The sequence below is a fragment of the Python bivittatus genome, unplaced genomic scaffold (genome assembly GCF_059951505.1).
Source record: "Python bivittatus isolate LINGU-HERP-01145 unplaced genomic scaffold, Pbiv_v1 ctg000480_np1212, whole genome shotgun sequence".
Classification (NCBI taxonomy): Eukaryota; Metazoa; Chordata; class Lepidosauria; order Squamata; family Pythonidae; genus Python; species Python bivittatus.
This window is the reverse complement of record NW_028277075.1, coordinates 267,192-290,083: the sequence shown is the minus strand read 5'-3', so window position 1 is coordinate 290,083 and position 22,892 is coordinate 267,192. Positions and strand designations below refer to the sequence as shown.

The 22,892-nt window shown below is 38.0% G+C and overlaps 1 protein-coding gene across 2 annotated transcripts; it reads right to left on the bottom strand.

Moving 5' to 3' along the window:
* Window positions 1-262: 262 nt before the first annotated feature.
* Window positions 263-21,988, bottom strand: DDX24 (DEAD-box helicase 24). Of its 2 annotated transcripts, none has more exons than XM_007437019.3 (9): window positions 21,902-21,988; window positions 16,099-16,805; window positions 14,140-14,526; window positions 11,738-11,891; window positions 9,550-10,065; window positions 7,583-7,658; window positions 6,655-6,843; window positions 3,294-3,423; window positions 263-1,673 (listed from the first exon to the last, which is right to left on the bottom strand). In XM_007437019.3, exons 2-9 carry the CDS (start codon window positions 16,796-16,798, stop codon window positions 1,423-1,425), a joined length of 2,403 nt encoding a protein of 800 aa, XP_007437081.1. In that variant the 5' UTR covers window positions 16,799-16,805; window positions 21,902-21,988; the 3' UTR covers window positions 263-1,422. The 2 variants fall into 2 exon arrangements, with proteins under 2 accessions (XP_007437081.1, XP_015745094.1); XM_015889608.3 differs by having other exon boundaries at window positions 21,870-21,982.
* Between the last annotated feature and the right edge of the window lie 904 nt (window positions 21,989-22,892).

Here is a 22,892-nt window from a genome sequence, read left to right as displayed (position 1 = left end):
AGCGATGCCCAGCTCTATTTGATATAATCAGTGTAATCTTAGGTGTGAAATAAAAAGCTACAAATTTAACTGATATGCTAATAAAGACTTATGCTGTACAAATTAAAACTGCAAGTACCTTCTCTGATTTTACTTCAATAAAACTTAGATTGTTATTCCACCTCTATGTATTCTTCTTTCCATCATGTCCTTGCCCCACAAAAGAATAGCAATACTGCTAGAGTATTTTATTAGTGCAATAAAAGTAAAAATAGGCATAAAATTAAAGAGCTGAAACTGTTTTTATTAGATATCTAAATGTGATTTACATTAAATGAACTGTAGTATCTTACAAAGAAATGTAACCCAACACATTTTGTGTTGATGTGTGCCTGAGCATATTCAAAGAATTTGTTCACTCTGCATTTCTAGGACTAATGTAGTAGATTCTACTACTACTAAGGTTATAGTAATAGTATTGAGTTATTTTCTAGATTTACCATCTCACCCATCTTATATGTTTTATTTCACTACTTGTGTTTATGAGGCTGCCTTTAATAAGTAAAATACTCAATTGATGTAGTTGATGATGGAACCACAGATACCTGTATACTTCTTTGGAGAGTCAGGGTTTGATGTTCTTTCCACAAATACTGCACAGAAAAAGAGATGGATACATCTCTAGAACCAATATCCTGGAGGCAGTTTATTCCAGCTTCCCATAGCATGGTAACTTACAAATATATTGTGAATGCAACTTCAAGGATTCTCTTCAAGCATGGCCAAACAATCTGGGCTGAAACTCTGGGAGGGTCTTTAGTCCTCTCTATCAGACCATAATAGGGACAGGAATTTAGGTTGCTAAGCGATTTGGTCGTTATGCAAATTGGAGCTGATTTTAGGACCTTTTTTACAATGGTTATTAAGTGAATCATGTGGTCTTTAAGTGAATCCAGCTTCCCCAGTGGACATTCGCCTAACAACCATGCGATTTGCTTAACGACCATAATAAAAAACATTGCAAATCACATGACCACGGGCTGGTAAAGCACTTTCCCAAGGCCACTGTAACACCAGACAGTTGTTAAATAGTCATTAAGCGAGGACTACCTGTACGCTAGTATCATGAGATTTCAGTCTTCTTGCGTGAGATCTTGAGAGATAAGATCATCAAAAACTTTCAAGCTTTTGCAGTCTTGAAAGATCTGATCATTTTTATGTGAAAGTTTATACCCTTGGGCCACTGTACAAGATCTTTTGATGGTGCCCAGCACATGAAGATGTTACCAATTTCTGCTTTATCTATACCCAGATGATATGGAAACAACAGTAGCAGATCATTATCATTTACTCAAGATAGGTATGTGCATGAAATGAACTCTGAGTAAGTGATATCTACAAAGGGGGGAAAGAAAGCTCTATCTTGCATCTTCACAAGTCCTGTTAATTATTTAACATGCCTGTATTATTGTTCTTCTTTATCTTCTTCACTTGTACTTTTGATATAGCACCCAAGGCAGAGTGAGAATGCTGACCTATGAAGTCAGACAGAACTAATTTCCCAGACTGGGTTGGATATTTCGTTTTCATAAGACCTTTAAATACTGGCTGACAGAGCAAGTATTTAAGCTGCTTCTTCATCCCCTTCAACATCTTATGCTTCTCGCTCTCTTCTTGCTCACTTAACTGTCCTCCTATAGTTAAAAGAGCAGAATAACACATAAAAAGAAAAGGCCAAGTTCATTAATGAAGCCACAATCTGAATGATTAAAAATAACCCAGCCCTCAAGTACAAACATGTAGTGTCCTTTCAAGTTATATATAACCCATATAAATTGGCAGGGCTTGTAGCTCAGGACTCAGGTGTATAATTATCTAATTTGACATCCTAGTTTCAATTTTTTCCATCCCATATGGGCTGTATCTGAAGTTACTTCTAAGTATTTTCTTCACCCAATTAGAGGATGCCCAGAACACAATGGTAGGGCACATATTTTTCATGTAGATGGTTTCAAGTTCAATCAAGCTTCTCTAGTCACAAGGATCTCTGATAATGGGGTCAGAAAAGACCAATGCCTCAAATCTGGTGTGCTAGTGGCAGTCAGAGAAGACAATGTTGGGCTAGATGGGCAGACAGATGAACTTATACAAGTCAATAACATGTATTAACATTCATGTGTCCTTTGTATCTATTATTCTGGGAAATATTCAGAGCTGAGTCTGCCTATCTATTTTATAAGGCAGGGACGAGCAGCATGTTTGAGAGATGGGGGGACACAACTCAGCCTCCTAATTTTCCAGAGGTCTGCAGGAGACTTCCCAACTTTTCAGAGGACTGATGGTAACATGACTATCAGTAGAATGGCAGGCCTTTAAGAGGCAAAGTGTCTCCGTTTCAATCCATAAAATCTCATAAAGTGGTCTAAATATCATGGTGCTGCAATCTGCCTGTAAGATAGTTGAATTTTGGTAACATAATTTCCATCCATTTCTTTCTTTCTTTCTCCATGTTAACAGTGCAAATAGAAGCAGTTTGCCTCCCAGCAACCTCCCGCTCCCATTAGCACCCTTATTTTTGGAGAAAAAAATGATGAAATATTGCACCATGAATATGTAGTTTTGCCACTGAATGTTGGTGATATGATCTAAATGTTCTAAAGGGGGTTTCAAATGGGGGTCTTGTGTGGTGCACATAGCCTGTCTCCCCATTATAAGACAAATGAAGCGTTGCAAATAATTTTTCTACTGTTGCTGGAGCTGCTGTCTGAAATGTAGTGATGCCCTTTCTTGCCAATTTAAGGTAGGAAATGTATTAACATTTTAGTTAAGTCCTAAAATAGCTTGACATTGTATTGTAACATAACCTCCCCCACCCCAAAGCTCTTCCTAAAAGAACAAGGAGGGGGAAAGAAAATTTTGATCCTGTTAACTGCATGATACACTCAAACAAACTTGGAATTATTGCTGTCCCCACTGCAGCTCTTTTCCTCTCCAGAGTCTTAACTCCAGGATACAATCACCAAAGGCTGCCCATCTCCTGAATACCTAAATCATTCTTATCAAGTTGGAATGGAGTCTGCAGCTGAAAGGTTCTTCCCTGACCCAAAACAGCTGAATGTACTTTAGACCAAAAGAGAGACCATGACCACATGGGCATCTTCCAAAATGGGAGCAAATGATATCACAAAGTATGCATAATTTGTGAGATGACATCATGATGCAACCAGCACTTTCAGGCATGTGGGCGTACCCAGTGATTGCATCCTGGCTAAGAGAGAGGACATCTTTTTGGATACAGCCCAAACCCTACTTGCCTATTAGCTCATCATCATCCAGATCAAGTTCAAGTGCTTCTGCAGCTTGCTGGAGCCATGAGTTTTGGTGCTTGGCTCGGCTGTTGAAATACTCAACCTTCTCAATCTGTCTTGCCAAATTCACCCTCTCCTGCAATCAAGGAAAAAAGAGTTACTCGGCTATCAAGTTAGGTGCATGTGTGAGTCATGCAGGGACAGAAATTAGGCACATAATGCAAAAGCATTCTAAAGGTCAGTAGAGATGGCTGAAATAGCAACATGGAAAAGCTAGCAAAGTACACTCTGCATAACATGTGTATCTGTTCTGTATTATTATATAAGATGGAGTGAAACAGTAGTTTGTGAGTCCCAGTTGTGTAATGACCTACATTATGGCTGAACAAAACTAGCAGGTGGATTATGGGACAGTCTGAAATTGTATCTAAATTTTACAACTACAGGTCTATTATAAGGCTTACTGATCATATAGAAACCTATAAAATATCTTTGAAGAATTAAAGTTTAAATTGCAGTATGTATTTTTCTTTCAAAAGGTAATTAAATGGTTAAAATGGCAAAGTATGTGAAAAGCAAGGAGATTTAGACCCAATGAAACTGACTGCCAATCAATGCAGAGTAAACTAAAAAGCTTCTTTATATCTTGATTGAGTAACTAGATACAATGATGGCTCCTAGCTTAGAAAGCTTTTTACATGATAATTAGATCAATGCTTGCAGAGGATAGCTCTATCAATGACTAACTGCTACAATACTGGAATCACCAGAAACAATGTACCCTGAATATCAGACACTAAGGACAAACAAAATGCCATTAGCTTCTTACTCTTCAGCTGTATTATGTGAGCTTTTAGAAGCATCTGCCTGATCACTGCTGGAAAAAGCATGTTGGGTATCATGGATTTCAATGAATCCAGTCAATGCAATACACATACAATAATAAACTATGAAGTCACAATGAACACAACAAAAACATGTGCATATATAGTATTCTGACTATATTTTTTGTTTTTCATAAGGCACTGATATTCCCATAGTAAATATTCACATACCCTCCAGTAGTTTAACAAGTGTATGTGTGTGTATACATATGTGTGTGTATGTATACATTGTGGAATCCGGCAGCATTTAAACTGAATGAAATCAATAAACTCTTGGTATATGATATGGGATCATCACTTGGCAGTGTACACCCAATTTCCACTAGAAGTGGGAAAGCCAAATATAATATTGAATGACTTAATGAAAAATATTACATTTTTAGAGGTGGAAAATTTGCTAGTTAGAAGCTTGATTTCCATGATGAAATAGAATAGAATCTCCAATAGGGGCTAGCTAACATGAAAAGTAGATACATAGAGACTTGAAAATCATATTTAAAGAGTGCTCATCAATAGTTCTTCATCAAACTGAAATGAGGCATTGAGAGGGGTGTCACAAGATTCAGTCCTATGCCCACTACTTTTCAACTTTTTTACTGATTAGTTGAACAAATACATGGAGAAACTGCTTATCAGATCTGCAGATGACACAACATTGGGTGGTATACCTAATATTCCAGAAGAGACAATCATGACAGGCAGAAGAAATGGTCTGAAAATGATATACTGAAATAGAACTGTGACATATGCAAAGGTTTTTTCCCACTTAGGAACAGAAATCAAATGTACAGAATAAGATGTGAAATATCTGGCATGATAATTATACATGTGAAAAAGATCTTGAAACAGTATCTGACTGCAAACTGAGTATGAATTTGTAGTGTAATGAGATGGAGGGTGAGCCAAAGAAGACAGAGGCATCTTTGGAGCAGCATTTCAATAGACTTGTAGAACAAAGGATGAATCCAACGGCCTGCCACAGACTCAGTTTCAGATTTTCTCTTACAACCTTAGAAGCAGATTCAGGATCACAGGCCAAGGCCTGTAGAAGAACTCACAAAAATAAATTACAATATCATCAGTCTAAGTGACACAAGGGTATCAGTTAAAAAAATGCAACAAATGGCACAATAATGCCAATGAAATACACATTTGTGCAGGCAAAGACCCACACACAGATAAAATTGGCTTCATTATTGCCAACCAACATGCACCAAAATTAACAGTCAGTACAACTAGTCTGTCCATGTCATTTAATCCTCAAACTGAAGATAAAAGGCAGAAACAACCTGCTACTTATCATTCAATGCTATGTCCTCACAGTGATAAAAATGGTGAAACAAAATGTTTTTATGAAGAACTTGAACAACAACTAAATCAACTGGGCTACAAAAAGATCATCATAGATCTAAAATGAAGAAAACTAGGATCAAATGGTAATGTCTTTGGAGATAGTACCAGTGTCTAACTAGCCATCCATATTTAAAGCAAGCAATATATTTTTGTTTCAAAGAAGGAAAATTGGTATGTGCTATAGCTTTCCCCTGATTTGCCCCCTCTAGTACAGGTAGTCCTCGGGTTACGACCCTAGTTGGGACTGGAATTTCTGTCACTAAGTGAAGCGGTCATTAAGCAAAACATCACATGACCAAGCTGCTCAGCATCAGCAGTTCCTACAGTCCTGGTTGCGGTCATTAGGCCAGGACCTCACGCTTCCCCTGTTCTGCGTGAACTGCCTCTATGTCAACTCCCCCACCTGTCTATTTCCCCCCATCTCTGCCCTTTTGGCCGCTCTGCACCCCGCCACCTAGCCTTGCCGCCCCCCCCCAGCTGACCTTTGCCATCTTCCTCTTGCTGCTGGCCTGGGATCCAGGTGCTGTCAAAGGGAGCTTGCTGGGCCTGGCTGGGGAGGAGGCAATGGGATGGAGCTGGTGGAAAAGGTAGGGTGGCAGTGCAGGTAGAGGAGCCCCATCTTCTGCCACTGGTGCAAGGAGAGATAGCCCACAGACAGTGGAGATTTCAGCAGGATTGGATGGCAAGGCACAGCGCCATTGTGGGTGAGGCAGGAGAGGCGGTGGCTGGTTCTCCAGGAGTGCTTTCAACAGAAGAAGTGGAGGGACAAGGGCTTCCTGGAGGTGCAGTGCCTGTTCTGCAGTTGGATTGGAAGTTCTCCTGGAGAACCGGCGTGCAGGCTTCAGCAAGGGGTGGAGGTGGGCCCAATGCTGACAGCATCTACCCACAGATCCTCTGCTCATTCAGCCCAGCCTTTCTCCTGCAAGACCTTGTGAAGCATCCCTCCTTGCTATACTAAAAGATATAGTAAGTTAGGAAAACACCAAAACTATATAACTGTTCATGTACACGTGATCTCCAATTATGTTCCCAAATTGAGTTAAAAATCACCTTTTGTTTTAAGGCCTACATGAGCATGAAAAGTTCTGCAGTTAAAACATGGTTAATTCTGAAATAAAAATAAGTTTCACCTTGATTGCTGTCATGCATTTTGTCTCAATCGGAAAGAAAGGAAGCTCTTCATTCTTCTTCAGAGTCTTATAAATCTTTTTAAAATTAATCAAGTCATGTGGCCCAATCAGTAGCAAGCTCAGGCCCTCATTGGCAGCTCTGGCAGTCCTGCCACTTCTGTGAACATAAAGCTCGGAAGTACGGGGAACCTGGAACAACACAAGAGATGCAACAGTTCCACAGAGGACAAAACATATATAAAGAGACAACTCTGTAGAACCCTCTCTAGTAGGCTTGTATTACACTGTTCCAATGTGACAGCTTGCGTAAATTCAGAGAGATGGAGAACACTCAAGATCAAAACTTCTGACCTTGTAGAACTTCTCTACAGTTCTATGCAAGCATTGAAAAAAATCACAGAATTTGACGCTATGGTACCAGTGTCTAGAATGACATAGACCACTTTCTTTTCAGGAAGATCTGTTTCTGGAAAATTGCTGGACCACTCCTGGAATGGCCACATTGGGGTGGACTAGGGAAAGAACAGGTCAACCTAGTATGAAGCCCTTCTTTCCTTATTAAGAGGGGAAGCTGTATTATGCCAATGGAAAGGAATGAATGGAAAGGGCAAGGGAGTACAAAGTGGCTAAGTCTATCACCTGAAGATGCTTGAACCTTTAAAAGACATGTATGCAAAGAGAAAACGCTATGGGCTGTAACATCAGCCTTCATTATGCCTGTCCCCCTGTGTGGCAATGCCTCTACTCTTAGCGATGCATAAGAAATTTCTCCTCTGTCAAAGAATGGTCTAGCTTATGTATCAAATTATCTTCCTTTTGCCATGTTAAAACCAATGAAGAGGCCATAAAACCCATCTGGCCTTTTAAAAAATGCATAAAATATAACCTGCAAGCAATAGCTGGATAGATACACATTTTGTTTTGGTACCTGGTAATGTATGACATGCTGTACATAAGGAATATCAAGACCACGAGCAGCTACATCTGTTGTCAACAGGGCACAGCTGAAATTGCAGAAGGACAGCAGCAGTTTATTAAGCAGAACAGGGGAAATAACCTCTCTACAAAGTTCTCATCTGTACTCTACCAGATGGCCAGGTGGGTTAACCCAGCAAAATAGAATCTGTGAATACGTCACAATGAAGATAAAGAAATTAAATTAGAACATAGTGGACCAAGACAAACAGAAGATAACCTAATAATATATGAACTGTTTTTAAAACCTTTGGCTGGATTTTTCTTAACATTTTGCATTAAGACTTATTTCCTTGCTCTTTGTGTTTCAATGCATATGCTAATTCCCAATATTGGGAGACAGAGTCTCCAGAGAGAAGTACTTCTCTTGGTCACATTTTCCATGCCATCTATGATTTTATATAATTCTGTCGTGATTTACTCTACCAACCTTCATGCTAAACTAAAAAATCCCAAATGTTATAATCACTCTTTTCAGGGAAGCAACAATACCTCCTTAATCATTTCCTTTTTGCATCCTTTGAATCATAACTAGACTCAAAGCAATAATGCCAAAAAAACCCTTTGTACCTTGGTCTCCCTCAACCAAGTATGGACTGGCAGCTGGATACTTGCTAGCTGTTCAAGGCTACAACTCCCATTCTCCCTAGCCACTATGCCTATTGATGAGAATTAGAAGTCAATGCATCTAGAGGCGACCATATTAGGAAAAGTTGACCTACCTTTTTACCCTGACCTATTTCACATTTTCCCCCACAATAAAGACAGGAGTAAACATGCACATTATCCGTAAACCTCCAAACAGTGACAACTTTCATTAGAAGTTATAAAAGCAGATAATCATAGACATGATAAAGAGAATCAAAGACAAAGGAATGACTAAATTAGAAGTCTTGCTGGGCACATGTTAGTACATCAGAAGGGGACAGATGCTTGGAATGGGAACTCTTAAAATAATAATAAATTAAAAAAAAAAACCCAGGGGAAAAAAGCCTGGATCCTGGTTTTCTTTTTTAAATTATTTTTCTAGTTTTTCCATTCCACTGCTATCACATGATGATATGATACCAGTGGAATGATACCTGAGAGTGTGTTGGATAAACAGGAAGGCTTGTATTTAGCAAATTAAAATACTTGTGAATAAATTAAAATTTCCTGCTCAACCCTGCAGTTCCTAATATCAAAACTACTCAAGACTATGAACATGAATTTCAAAGTACACGAAAAATACTGGGCCAGCTGAGGCAAGACCATAAAAAGGAAGATTCCCTGTCAGTTTACAGAATGGATTAAAAAAGTTTGCTGTCCTAACTAGAAGAAGCAGAAAAAAGACAAAGTGAATAAATCAGTTAATTGTGATTAAAGTATATAATTCATTCATACCAGATAATCCAGCTTTAAGAAGGTAAAGCCTTTTGTGAGTTAAGCTCAATTCCTGGTGACTACACAGGCACATCCATGTAGTTTCCTTAGCAACAGATCATAATTGGTTTTGCCACTGCCTCCTTCTGGGATGTTTTTCTACTTCCCAATCTAGCCCACAGCCAGGGTATTTCCTGGTGATCTCCCATCCAAGTGCTAACCAGATCTGATCAGCCAAGGTTGACTAGTGATTCTACTGAGCTGGATGAAGCCAGCATTACTTAAAGTAAAAAATAAGCTTTTTTTTTTTTAAAAAAAAGTAATATAAGGTTATACTCTCTCAGGAGTGATTCTATCTTCACTATAGATGAATTGTCAGAAACCTCTTTTTATTCCACTTAGTTCTTCTGTTTGTGAAGAATTCCTGAGCCATCTTGCTATCTAGTCTTTTACTCTGCACTTGCTTTTATTGGAGCTAACACAAAAGTGATCCATTGTGGACAATTCTCGGTTAGCAGAGAAAACCAGCACATAAACTAACGAAATTTAGATGCTGACCTGTTTCGTTCTGCAAACTTCTCCAGGTTTTTTAACCTTTGCTTCTGGTGCATGTTTGCATGAAGAGGCAGTGGATTGCAGTCCAAGATGGTCAAGAGTGCAGTGAGTCGCTTGATACAATCTATGCTGTTTGCAAAAACCATGGTTCTGCCTGGATACTGAAGCAGAAAATAATAGAGGTAGTAATCCTTCTCTTCTGTATCACAATGGATTCTGGTCTCTGTAAGAGTTTCCACAGTTGCCTCTTTTCTGGTCAAATCTATCACTTTGGGCTTGCCCTTGATGCCCACTTTTTGCATCAACATTTCCAGCTTAGTCTTTCTGTCAATTTTGATAGCATTTTTCTTCTGCAGAACTCTAGTGGGAGCTTGATGGATCAAAGTCAGGGTGGCAGAGAAGACAAACGTCTGACGTTTTTGGTTATGCTGTGTCTCACTCAACATTTCCAGCAACTGAGACAGCTCTAAGAAATGTCCCCTCTCCACCATCCGGTCTGCTTCATCAATCACCAGGCATCTGTTGAATGAATGCAAGACAGTTTGAAGGTTTTTACACAAGATATCTGGAAATGCAACATGCTTCAGAAAAGCCTATTTTCCTCTGCCATAGCAGCTACAGCAGGTCTTCAGCTTGATCCATCGGGGCATTTCCAATGTTATTGCACAGGTGATGCACTCACACTTACTCTGAAAATAGTATCATCCCTTCAGATTTTATGACTCTCTCTCTCTCTCCCTCTCCCTCCCTCTCTCATATATTACTGGACCTAACAGCACCTTTCAGATTGTAAGTGGGGTTATCCATTTTTTGCTGATATGACAACAAGTTAAGGGAATACCCTAGATAAGCCCAGACAAATAATAAGGCTATGTATGGTCACTGCTCCTTGGACAGATCTAATCAGGAGACAAGCTAAAGAAATCATGAAAAAAATCCTGCTTAAAAATCCTTTTCTGTTCACCTGAATCATACAGAGGGAGCTAGGAAGTATATTACATTAAGCTATGGTTTTTTAGTGGACTGGATTTATGCAATATACTATGCCATAAACCATGGTTTACAAACCATATTGGCTGAGTTCACACATTATGCTAAACAACAATCAGACAAATTGCATAATGTGTGACTCTAATTACAATTAAGGAATATTAGGACAGAATAATATTTAAGAGCCAAGGACAGTAATGGGGAACCTGTGGTTGCTGAACCAGCCAGCATGACCAATAATGAAAGACACTAATGTTATACTTGTGCACCTTGATACAGATAAGATTAGCACATCAGCTGTTACCCTTTCTGAGCAGATCAGATTTGGCAACAGTGATCCACACTTTAGGTGCCACCTGTTTTGATTACTATAATGCACCCCATATGGGTACCCCTTGGAACGGGAAGTTGCAATTGGTGCAAAATGCAGCAGCCGAAGTGCTAATAAGCATCATATGATAACCAAGTGCTTACTGGGCATAACTTAAGGTGTTATTGGCCTAAAGAGTTTAGGGTCTGATTATCAGAGGGATTGGTGCTTTTGCTATGAATCTCTCTGGCCATTAAGATCAAGAGCCAGTTTGGTCTAGTGGTTAAGGCACCAGACTAGAAAGCAGGACACTGTGAGTTGTAGTCCTGCCTTAGCCATGAAAGCTGGCTGGGTGACTTTAGGCCAGTCACTCTCCCTTAGCTCAACTCAATTCACAGGGATGTTGTTATGGGGAAAATAAGAGGAGGAAGGAGTATTAGATATGTTCACTACCTTGAGTTCTTTATAAAAATAATAAAGGTGGGATAAAAAAATCTAAAAAAAAAAGCAATAGCCCTTGTGAAGATGTCCTTGAAGTCAGGAAGCTTGAAGTATTTTTTTTTATTTTGCCCAGTTCAACAGAAATAATTTAACCTAAATCCTCCCAACCTTCAAGAAGGCAAAAAGATGTTTTCACAATCAAGGAGCAAGCAATTAAGCATTTTTTAAGATACAGAACTACTCCTGCAGCTGATATGAAATCACAGAAGGCCAATCACCTAGTTTGATTGCAATATTATTTGATAACATTAAAAAGCATCTCAATTATTAAAATGACAAGTTTGAATCTCAAGAAAAGTCTCAATGATTCTGCACAATCATATTTTTCTTAAGGCCTGGAAATATGTAAGTACATCAAGAGTGACAGTCTTGAAGAGGTCCTTGTAATACCTGAGCTGCCGTAGATTGGAGAGATGGGGCTGCTTCTCCTGGATTAGCTCCCACAGGCGCCCTGGAGTTGCGATAACCACCTCTGGCTTCCTCTTCAACATCCGCTGCTGCTTTTGAGGAGCCATTCCTCCAACAAGAATGGCTGTTTTAATACCTGCAACACAGAAATAGACCAAACATATAATGCTTTATCTATATTATATTCAACGCCATGGTATTTCTAGCAGAGAAGTAATGACATGCATAGCCACATTTGTGAGAAGGCACTGGGTGAAGGATAGGTAACTTTCTTGCAGCCAGCTCAACCTCTGAAGGATATGGGGCACGTAACTGGCGATGTCATCCTGTCTTTTATAGAAGCTTCGGGTACCCATTTTGCCCCATAACTTCTCCACAATGGGAAAAGTCAGACTCTCCTCACTATGTATCTGAAATTAGGGGATTTTGCCCCAATATACATCACTTCATACTTAAACTGAATTGCCTTTGCCATTTGTTTGACCATTCACCTCTTTTAAACAGATCTTTCTGGAAATCACTTTAGTATTACCTGCAAACTTGATCAGTTCACTGTTTACCTCTAAGTCAAGATTATTTAAGAAAAAGTTAAAAAGTAGGGGTCCCAACACAGGTCCTTGAGAAATTTAGCTTCTAATTTCCTCCACCAAGAAAGTGACCATTTATTTCTAATCTTTGCTTCCTTATTTTTAACCATTTAGCAATTCATAAAAGGGTAGATCCTCTAATCCTATGGTCATTAAAGTTACACAAGCGTCTTTGATGGAGAACTTTGTCAATGGCTTTTATCCAGGTATACAATGTTGAGAGGGTCAACATTGTTTCATTTATGTTCCTGCTGATATCCTCAGTAAAGATTAGTGAGGTAAAATTTACTTTTGCAGAATCTATACTGATTTTCTTTTAGCAAAGCTTCTTAATCTATGTAACTAGTAATCAGTTTCTACCAATCTGCCTGGAATAGACATTAAGCTGACTGGCCTATAATTTTGTAGGTATCCCATAGCCTTTTAAAATTCTATTTAGTTCTAGTTTGTTTCTGTGCTAGTGTAGTACAGCTGCTGTTGTACTAGAGTAGGTCTGGGTAAGTAGGAAATATATAAAGTTCAACTTATTGTTTTGTTAACTTATTCAAACTTACAATTAAAAAGCTACAATGATGTGCATGTTTAGAAGATTATTTGGCAGAAAATGTGACTCCTCTCAAGTCTTTATTTTAGAACATCACTGATCAGAGTTGAAAAACAGGGCACTGCCAATTTACTGCTACGTGTTTTTGAATATGTGATTAAAAAACACAGAATAATATTTCTTGGAGCAAGACAAGAGGTTCTAGATACTGTATTAACAGGCAGAATTCTTTATGGTGGTGGCCACTAGCATTCTTCTGCAACTACTTCTCATTACACTGCTCAAAAATGAATCAATGATGATAGCTCAATTGTAGGCCATAGTGCTTTTTCATATAAACTTGTAGGCAATTCTGGACTAATTGGAAAAATACCCTTACCTGGCATAAGGTGGTTTCCTATTGGCTTAATAAGGATCAAGCAGCTGTACTCAACTTTGTCATAGGAACAACAAATCCAAAGACCTATTACTAAATCTTAACATGGAATCAGAGATAGAAACTGAAAAGCCATACAAGCCCAACCCCTGTTAATGCAGAAAATCTTCTACACTATCCCTGATAACTGCTCATCCAACCCCTGTTTAAAATCACTCACAAAATAGAGGTCTCCACATTTGGGAGCAAACACAGCTTGCAGTGTCAGGAAGTTCCTCCTAATGTTTATTTAAATTGACTTTCTTGTAATTTAAATCCATTGTTTTACGTTCCATCTTTAAGAGCAGCAACAAAAAACAAATGCTTCATTAGCCATGAATAACCTCTCAAACCTAATGTATAGATATGCAGATTGCCTCCATGTCTCACTAAATTCATGAATAAATTAATAGCAATCATCTGTATTCTGAAGATGCTTTGTTTTTTGCTGGTCAGGGGCAGGAAAAGAATTCTGCAAGGAAGTAATATCTCACAACCAATACTGAAAGTTTTAGTTTGCTATCTTTCTGTTTCCAGAGTCTGAGAGAGAAAACTGATCAAATTCCAAGCATATATTTACAGCAAAGATTAGGAACTTTAAAAAACAAAGGACAGCGAGGATCCTCTCAGAAAGCTGGATTTGCATTCCGTATCATATTCTACACTTTTTCTGGAGGGAAGGAAAGAAGAGAGAGAGTTCTGCCGAAAAATTAAATATTGGGATAGCAAACCTGAAGCAGTATTCTTACATAGAACCAGTGGCAAAGCAAATAAAGGAAACCTCTCCTTTATATTTATCTTGGCATTATGTACAACATGACACTAGGAATAGACGTACCTGTGAACTTGGCCACTGCATCAATATGATGCTTTACTTGGACAGCCAGTTCCCTTGTAGGAGTCAAGACCAATCCCAGAAGAGGATTATTTTTATCTTCAACAGACTTCTGTTTTGGGGAACCCACAAAAAATCCTACATCCTCCGATACCTCTATGGAGTCTACTACCAGAGATTCATCATGATCTTCAGAAGCAGCAGCACTGGTTTCACCTGTGTCTGAATTTAGGCTTATTTTTTCACTTATGTCATGCTTTGCCATTTCATCTTCACTGTCCACTCTTTCTTCAAATGTGCGGTCACTTCCGGTTGTCATATTTTTTGATCTGTACCACTGTAGAATGGAATGGATCATTGGAATGGCAAAAGCAAGAGTCTTTCCACTCCCTAAAACACACAGACATCAATGTTAGAGATATGGAAGCTAGTTTATGCCCTAACACATTAATTGTCCCTCTAGGCCACAATTGCTACTGTAGAATTCACCCAAGGGATCTTTCTGATCTTTTTAGCTATTAAAGATATTATAACAGGATGTTATACACTTCTTTTTGACTACAATGAAGCATATCAGAGACGCTATCTTCCATTCTGGGGATCCCTCACTATTGTTTTCCAGCAGAGTACCAATTTACTATTTTAGCAAACAAAAAACAAGGGCTTATTTTTTTTTTAAAAAACCGCCCATATATATATTTTAAAATCTTTGATCTCTTTTATCTAAAAAGGAGTTCTACCTGATAACTCTGAGTATAAGATCAAGGGTAAACTGTATTCAATCAATTTCTCTTGATGTAATTTTCTCAGCAACACTAATGTCTAAACCATTTAACTCCTTTGCTAAGAAGAAAATTAAAATTTATGAGGGAAATATGGAATCCCGAAGCCTACATTTCCCAAATAATGCTGTTTAGGGAGGTGAGGTGGGAGAACTAAATGGTGTGTGTGTGTGTGTGTGTGTGAGAGAGAGAGAGAGAGAGAGAGAGAACACTAAAAAATATTTTCAAGGGAAAACCAGGAAGATTTGTTCAATTGTTCCATTACTCAATTTTTCCCATGAAATGTATTTCTGTCAAGCTGTTCTGTGAATCTAAAAGTGGTTAGACAAAACAGCACTAAAAAGAATGGGGAAATTTAGTAAGCATAGGCAAGCTTAAGCATCCATTTCTCCCATACACCAGCCCTCTTTCTATGTCTCCCCCACATTTGAATTAACTTAAAAGTGTGGGGTTGGGACCATATGAATTGGATAGACCATCCTTTCACTAATGAAAACTAGTTCCAAGAAACTAGTTAGAACATAGGAGAAACTCAGTTTCAACTCTAGTTTTCTATTCTTCTTTGGAAGTATACTCTGGTGTGCAGTAAGGATGATTTGCTCAATTCAAACATCTTGACAATTTACAAGTATGGAGAATCAGAAAATAATGTATAGCCTGATTATTTGCAACTATTCATTAACTATCCCTACTTTTCTCTCTTAGATGATCTTTTTAAATACATAAATAATTACTGGGTTTCTGTTAAGGTACCAGTATGTGCTGAAGCAGTACAAGCAGTGCTACCTTGAACTTCCACTGTATAAACATGCTAACATGCTACAGATAGAATTATACATTCTCTCCACAAAAACAAAAGAAAAAAACAGTTTTTGTTCCCAAGCAACTCAGATTTTGTTTTAAGGGCTGAATTCAGCTACTAAATAAAGTTATACACTACTCCTATTTTGCTAGTGATGGAAATGAATCAAGTAGATCACTGCAATCCTTATCACTGATTTCACCCTCTTTAGTTTCTCCAGGCCCTATTCAAATATTTTCAAGATTAATTCCACACTCACAAACAAAAAAAGAATGAGATTTCACACTTTTGCAGTGCATTTGTCAATTTACCAATATAAAATCTAGAACACTAGAAACTGGTACACACAAAAACACCGTTTTATGATACGAGGTATACCTGTTTCTGCAGCACCAAGAATGTCCATGCTATCTCGAATTGCAGATGGTAGAGTTAGTGCTTGGATAGGAGTTGGTGTACTGAAACCCAACTCACTCAATGCCCAAAGGACAGGCGTAGGAACGAAGAGGCTCTTCCATGCAGAAACATCTGCTCTGTGATCTGCCGTTGCGGATAAGACTTTGGCTGTCCAATTATTAGCTTTTTTGGAAGATCCAGTTGGTTCAAGGATATTTTGGGGAGAACATGATTTCTTTTTCCCTCTCTTCTTTTTCTTTGCAGGTTTTCTTTCCAGGTCTGTCACCTTCCTTGTATTATAATCATGTTGTTCACACTTAACAAGGGCTTTTTTGCACCTGGCATCCTGTTCAGTTACTTCTTCCTCAATTTCATGCTCATCCTTCCTCCTTTTTCCATGTTCTAGATTTTTCTCCTTTTTTCTCTTCTTTTTGGGAATGGCACTACATACTTTTTCGAACTCTTCATCATTACATTTTCTTTTTGCAGCTTTTTCTTCTCCCTCTTTCAAGGAAGACACCAGTTTGTAACTGGTAAGCTCTTCAAAACATACTATGCCTCCAAGCTCTTCATCAGCAAAAAGATTTGGATCTATCTCAATGGGGTTCCATTGCCCTGTAACTTTGATGCCTTTTTGTTTCAATTTAGACGATGTTTTAAACTTGTTTCTTTTGAGCTTCATAATGGACCTTTAAACAAAGGACAAAGGGAAAAATTGAAAGTAAGGCTATGAGTTTATAACTTTGGCCAGACAGCCTTGATTATTGAATTACTGCACATCAATATGGAACTTTCATCCAAGAGTCCTTTAGCCCATCTACCTGTCAGACTGCCATGTCTCAACCTGGCAGAAATTACTCAGGCACTCAACATGGTAAGGCTAGATAAGAATATTTACTGCATATTAAGATGAAGCCAAAGGGTTGAACTGCTCTCTATCAACATGGAGACCCTCCTTATACCCACAGTGATTAATTATGGTCTTTCTTTTTGCCACCTTTCTGGAAGCTTAACAGATATTTAGCTTTTTGCTTTTCAGTCTTGGAGCTAACATTTAACAAGCCAACATTTCTGCCTTGAGAAATTCTAACTCCCAATATAATCACAACACTACCATATTTAAGAGTGTTCCTACATACAGGATTAGTTTAAAAAGTAAGGAATTAAACTTAACTCATTAATAATAACTAGCTGATTTCTCCTTCTACATGAAAGTAGAGTTTAATACAAATAACTTTTTTTTTTTTTTTGCAGAGAACTTTTACGTGTCCTCTGAAACTCTTGCACTCATGCTGGGATCAGAGAAGGAACAACAGTGCTGTGAAAATATTCACAGATGGCAGTTTTGATTAAAATCTACCTTAGCTTTAAAATATGATTTGTCTTAATTAAGCAATTGGTGTCTTCAGTTGTAAATGCAGGGCTAAATATGATGAGGTTTAAGTACAAATATTCATTTTTCTTGTTCATCTTGGAAAGATGGCAAAATTTGAGCTTTCATCTTTGGTTTCCACAGTAGGAGACAGTTTAAAACTTACAAGCTTAAACACAGAATTAATTTTACTGGTTAACTATTGAATGTGTTTCCCATTCCTTTAGTAACTGTCAGACCCCTTTCCCGCCTAAGTATAAGATGGCCATCTGAATACAGATTAGAAGTTGACATGTAGAATCAAGCCATGGGTCTACATCGTTCAGCACTGTTTACTCTAAATTACACGTTTCAGATGCAATCCCTCACTTCATCCTTCACCATTGGTCATGCCCAATAAGAATTGCAGTCAAAACTCTGCATGGCACCAAGTTCAGAAAGGAGTTTTCATCAGCTCTATTTTGAAATATTGGGATTTTAACTGAGGACTTTCTGCATGCAGCATATGTCCTGTTCTTGAGCTATGGTCCTTCCTTGTAACAACTATTATCCTCTTAGTTAATTGCAACTTCTAGATACACAGATGCTAGGAACAAATAACAGGAAAAGTTTATTGCTTTTAAACTGTTTTTGTGCTTCTCATTCACACTCAATACCTAGTATTGAAACAGAATATTAGATGTGTAGTTTGATGCAACAAGGTAGTTCTCTCATGAGAAACCAACTATCACCAACTTAATTATTTTCATCTGAAAAAATGAAGCATCATTCAAATACATTTATAATATATGCCTACCAAAGAAAGTACTGTATAGTCTTCAACAATATAGTAACAGAGATAGGTGCCAGCCTGTATTTAAAGTAATTGACAAAAGAAAGATTGCAAACTGGAGGGTTTTTTTCTATTTACTATTCAATTCCTATGCCTAAAGAATAATGTTGTATAAGGCACAGGGCTAGAAACTGGGAAACCATGAGTTCTAGTCCTGCCTTAGGCATGAAGCCAGCCAGCTGGGTGACCTTGGGCCACTCACTCTTTCTCAGCCCTAGGAAGGAGGCAATGGCAAACTACTTCTGAAAAACTTTGCCAAGAAAATTGCAGGACTTGCCCAGGCAGTCACCAGGAGTCAACACTTTGAAAGTACAAAAAAAAAAAAAAATCTAAAGCAGAGAGCCAATTTGGTACAGTGGTTAAGGCATCATGCTAGAAAACAAGAGACCTTAAGTTCTAGTCCTGCCTTAGGCACAAATGAGCTGGGTGACCTTGGGTCAATCATTCTGTCTAAGCCCTAGGAAGCAGGCCATGGCAGACCACTTCCAAAATCTTGCCAAGAAAACTGCAGAGACTTGTCCAGGCAGTCACCAGGAGTCAACGCTGAATGGAAGGTGTGCACACATGCACACAGACAAAAATTCTAAAGCAAGACTGGGCAATCTGCAAGATGAAGGGCCATGTGCAATTCTAAGGCACTTAGAGTTGAATGATTAAGGTGGCATAAAAACACTTGAAATAAATAGATAAAATAAATAAAGCCCCTGAACTTTGTTTTTCTGCTCCATTGTCTGCTTTAAATTTTGATGTGCAATACCTTCAACTCAATGGTAGATTGTTTGCTACTTGGAGGTGATAAATACAGAAACTGTAGCATAAATTCTAAAATAGACTTAACAAAGGGTTGATTTTTTTCATAAAGAAAACTTCCCCTCCCCCCAGGGACAGGAGAAATAAATGAAAACCTTGACTAGATCTTTCCATTTTGTATCACTGCCCTTAGACAACAATCCTTGTCAGTAGAACATTACAAATCCCTTCTCTAAAGCAAATAATTTCAGAATAATATTAAATGTCAAACTGGTAAATTGTAGACAGCCACAAAATAACCTTAGAGAAACTATGCAGAAATGGTTACAAAAACAAAAACCGCAGGCTTTGTGCATTTCTGTAGTCAACGAACATTTCAATGGAGACTATCTTCACTGAATTTGAGTTGCTAAAATGTTTATGAATTTGCACCTTTTTTTAAAGCAGTGGTACAAAAAGATTGAAAGATACATCTTGGGAAAAAAGTACACAGTGGAATAAAGTTGCACAGTAGAATTTGGTTTAGAGAAAATGTCAGAACTGGAAAAAAAGGAATGCAATGCATAATTTTATAAGCAAGCAAGTATATACAGGATAAATAAAGTAAGAATCAAATGGGTCTTTCCTCTTCCAAGAAAATATATATACATATTAGGAGTGGAAATTATAGTTTAACTGTACCAATCTTGAAAGTCCAGTTTTTAAAAAGGTAATAACAACTATTAGGACTTTATTGTTGATAATTTTCTTAGGGAGGAAAAAAAATCTGTCTTGTGAACACTCCTACTACAACAGGCTTCAATATGGCCTTCATATGCCTGTGTTCTCTTCTTTGTTTTTGAACATTTGGTTCTGCATATTTTGTTCTGTACAGCAATCTCCTCAAATTTGGTCTCAGTTGTAAATTTTTAATTTCAGGCATTATTCATGTACAATTTATATAATTACTGGCAACTGTTACCCTGGACTAAGGATTTAAAAGCTGGTGGGAAGCAATGAACCTAGGTTAAAGTCAATTGAGTATAGAAAAGGAAAAAAATTAAAATATGGATCTCAATTATACAGATAGAAGAAGTGAGAAGAAGTATGTCTGGAAAATTATTCCCTTATAAAAACGATTTAAAGACAGATTTAAGTATTTGACCAATTAAATATTAGTAAAAATTAATAAAAAAAGGATTCATTTTATGACAATATTAATTTTACCTAGCTACAAAATAACTAGTTAGATGGGTGAAACTGTAAAACTATGACAAGATTCCTCCAGCACGCCAAGCCATGGCTTGTTACTATGGTTTATTGATTAATGCATAGTTGGCTGGCTTCACACTGAGCTAAGCCATAAACCATATTGAGTGGAGTCATGTAACTTACCAAACCTCATCATGACTTAGCATATGTGTATTCAGCCATTAACTTCTTAATTCTTAATATATTATTCATTTGCATTTTTATTTTGCCTCTCCCTCACAGAACACCCAGTACCATACATTGCCTCCTCCAACTTCATTTTCACAAGAGCTTTCTAAGAATACTATGTGTGGTTATTCCAACAACATTTATGAAACTTCATGGCTGAGTGAAGAGTTGAATCTGGGTTTCCTAGACTGATAATGTCCTTACCAGGGAGTGGCTGTTAACACTTGATTGCTCTGTTCTGGGTTGCCTGCAGTTACAACATATTCTGAATAAAAGAAACTCTGACATCTGAAGTTTAAAGGTGATAGGTCTAACTCCTGCCACTGCACACAATGAACAATGTCCTGAAAATTTTTTAAAGATTATGCTTTCTGGGAATACATCAATATGGCCCTCTGATTGACTTGCTGATCCTAACTATACCCTGCAGATTTTGGCAATTTCAATGTTATATTGTAAAAATTGAATCCAGTCCTAAAAGCCCAACTCGAACATAAAAATAGCTCTCCTGAGTCAGTCAAGGACCTATTTTAGTCCAGGATTCATTTGTCACAGTAATCAAACACCTCTGGAGTGGTCAGAAGTAGGAGGTGGAAGCATATCCTTCCTCTCCTGTTGCTTCCCTAAAGCTGATATTTGGAGCCATGTTGCTTCAACCCAGTGGTAATACTGAAGTCTTCAAGACTAGTAGCCTTTAATCAATTTTTCTTCATTAGACTTATCCAATCTCCTTTTAAAACCATCCATATTAGTGGATGTTAATGGATCTTATGGTAATGCGTTGCTGTGTGAAGAAGTCCTTTCTTTCTGTCTGTTCTAATCTCCTTCCAATCAGTTTTAGAGGATTTTTCTGGTCCTAGAGAAGGAGACAAATATCTCCCTGTCCGTTTTCTTCATGCCATGCAGAGTTTTATAAACTTCAAGGTAAACGTCCCAAGCAGTTTAGACTTTTGTCCCCATAGTCTCATAATCATTTTGGTCACTTGTAAATCTCTCTGGGTGACTTTGAGCCAGTTACAATATCTTAGCCCAACTTCTTAAATGCCTATTGACAGGACAGTCTATCTCGTGGCGTTCATGAGGCTAAGCGTGAATGCCATCGTGAGGCTTCTGAAATATTGGTACTTAAGTAGAAATAACGTTTAGGGATGAACCCTTACAAGCGGCTTCATGACAGAGGGAAAGCAGCATTTAGTAACATGATCAGGAAAAGGAAAAACAAGGACGATTCTACTATTTCCATCCGCCCTCCCCCCCTACACGTTAGCTACATTTGCAGCTGCCTTTTTCCTTGTCCTTTTAACTACCTCTGCTGGGATAACATCCCTCTCCCCCGTGTCCCTTCACCCGTGCAGAGGACATTTCACTTCATTTACGGACCTAAAAGCCGTTCAAAATGCATTTATACCAACCGAAAAAACCTCTATCGCAGACTCTGTTGAACTCTACTGCGACGCTTCCTGGAAACTGTACCACGTGGCGGCTTCACGGGAGCGTCCATGACAGGCTGACGTCATTATCCAGCGCCTGCAGGCTTCAAAGCTTGATTAAGAGATGTGGTCACTTCCTTTGTAATAAAAGCTGCGGCAATTTGGCTTTTTTTATTCCAACCTACCACTACCTGTCCCCCGCATTAGTAATATGAGCGAGCAACGAGAGATTCGTTGATTTTAAAAAGAGAAATGAGAAGGAAAGGAAAATCTGAGTTGGATGAGTTTGTGTCTGCTTTTTCTCTTACAACGTTTGTAACTAAATACTGTAATACTTGGTGGTGGTATGGCTGAAAATAGGAATGGGTGAGGTTCTTGTTGAGGTTAATACGTATTTGGGACTGGATGGGAGAAGTTTTGGGGCAACTATAAAGAAAATATAGTATGAATATATGGAAAAACTACAAAATCAATTATAAATCAAGGCTTGATCACTACAACAGAATTAGACATTCTGGAAAATGAAATTAAATGGACTCTAAAAAATGTTGCAGGCGAATAAATAAATAAGAGGTCAGCATACAATAAAGGCTTATACATTTAGTTGGTACATTATTCTAAGTCAAGTTCTTTACTTGGTAGTACCACCAATGCTGTAAACAATGGTATCAAGCTAGCAACAGAACAAAATTATTTTTAGTAGTGACTATGTATTGGGTAGATAAAATGTTATGTAATACATATTTCCTCTCCCTTTCCCTGGGAAGAACAAAGCAACATATGTTCCACACCCTCCCAGTTTCACATAAGTTATGGTCAAAATCAGGATATTATGTTGTTTTCTTTCCAAGGATGCTGAGTACTGAATAAGAGTACTTAGATGGAGTAATGATATAGCCTTTCAATATCAATTACTTAGAATGGTTAAAGGGACATTGAAGAGCTCCAAAATGACATATCATTAAAACAGAAA

Bases quoted from the DNA above. Each gene is read 5' to 3' on its own strand.
- DDX24 (XM_007437019.3), bottom strand. From the start codon at position 16,798: ATGAAGCTCAAAAGAAACAAGTTTAAAACATCGTCTAAATTGAAACAA. The intron at 10,066-11,737 runs GTATTACAAGGA...TTCATTCAACAG, and splicing joins TCCAATCTACGGCAGCTCAG to ATGCCTGGTGATTGATGAAG. The intron at 3,424-6,654 runs GTGAAACTTATT...CCTTGATTGCAG, and splicing joins AATGCATGACAGCAATCAAG to GAGAGGGTGAATTTGGCAAG.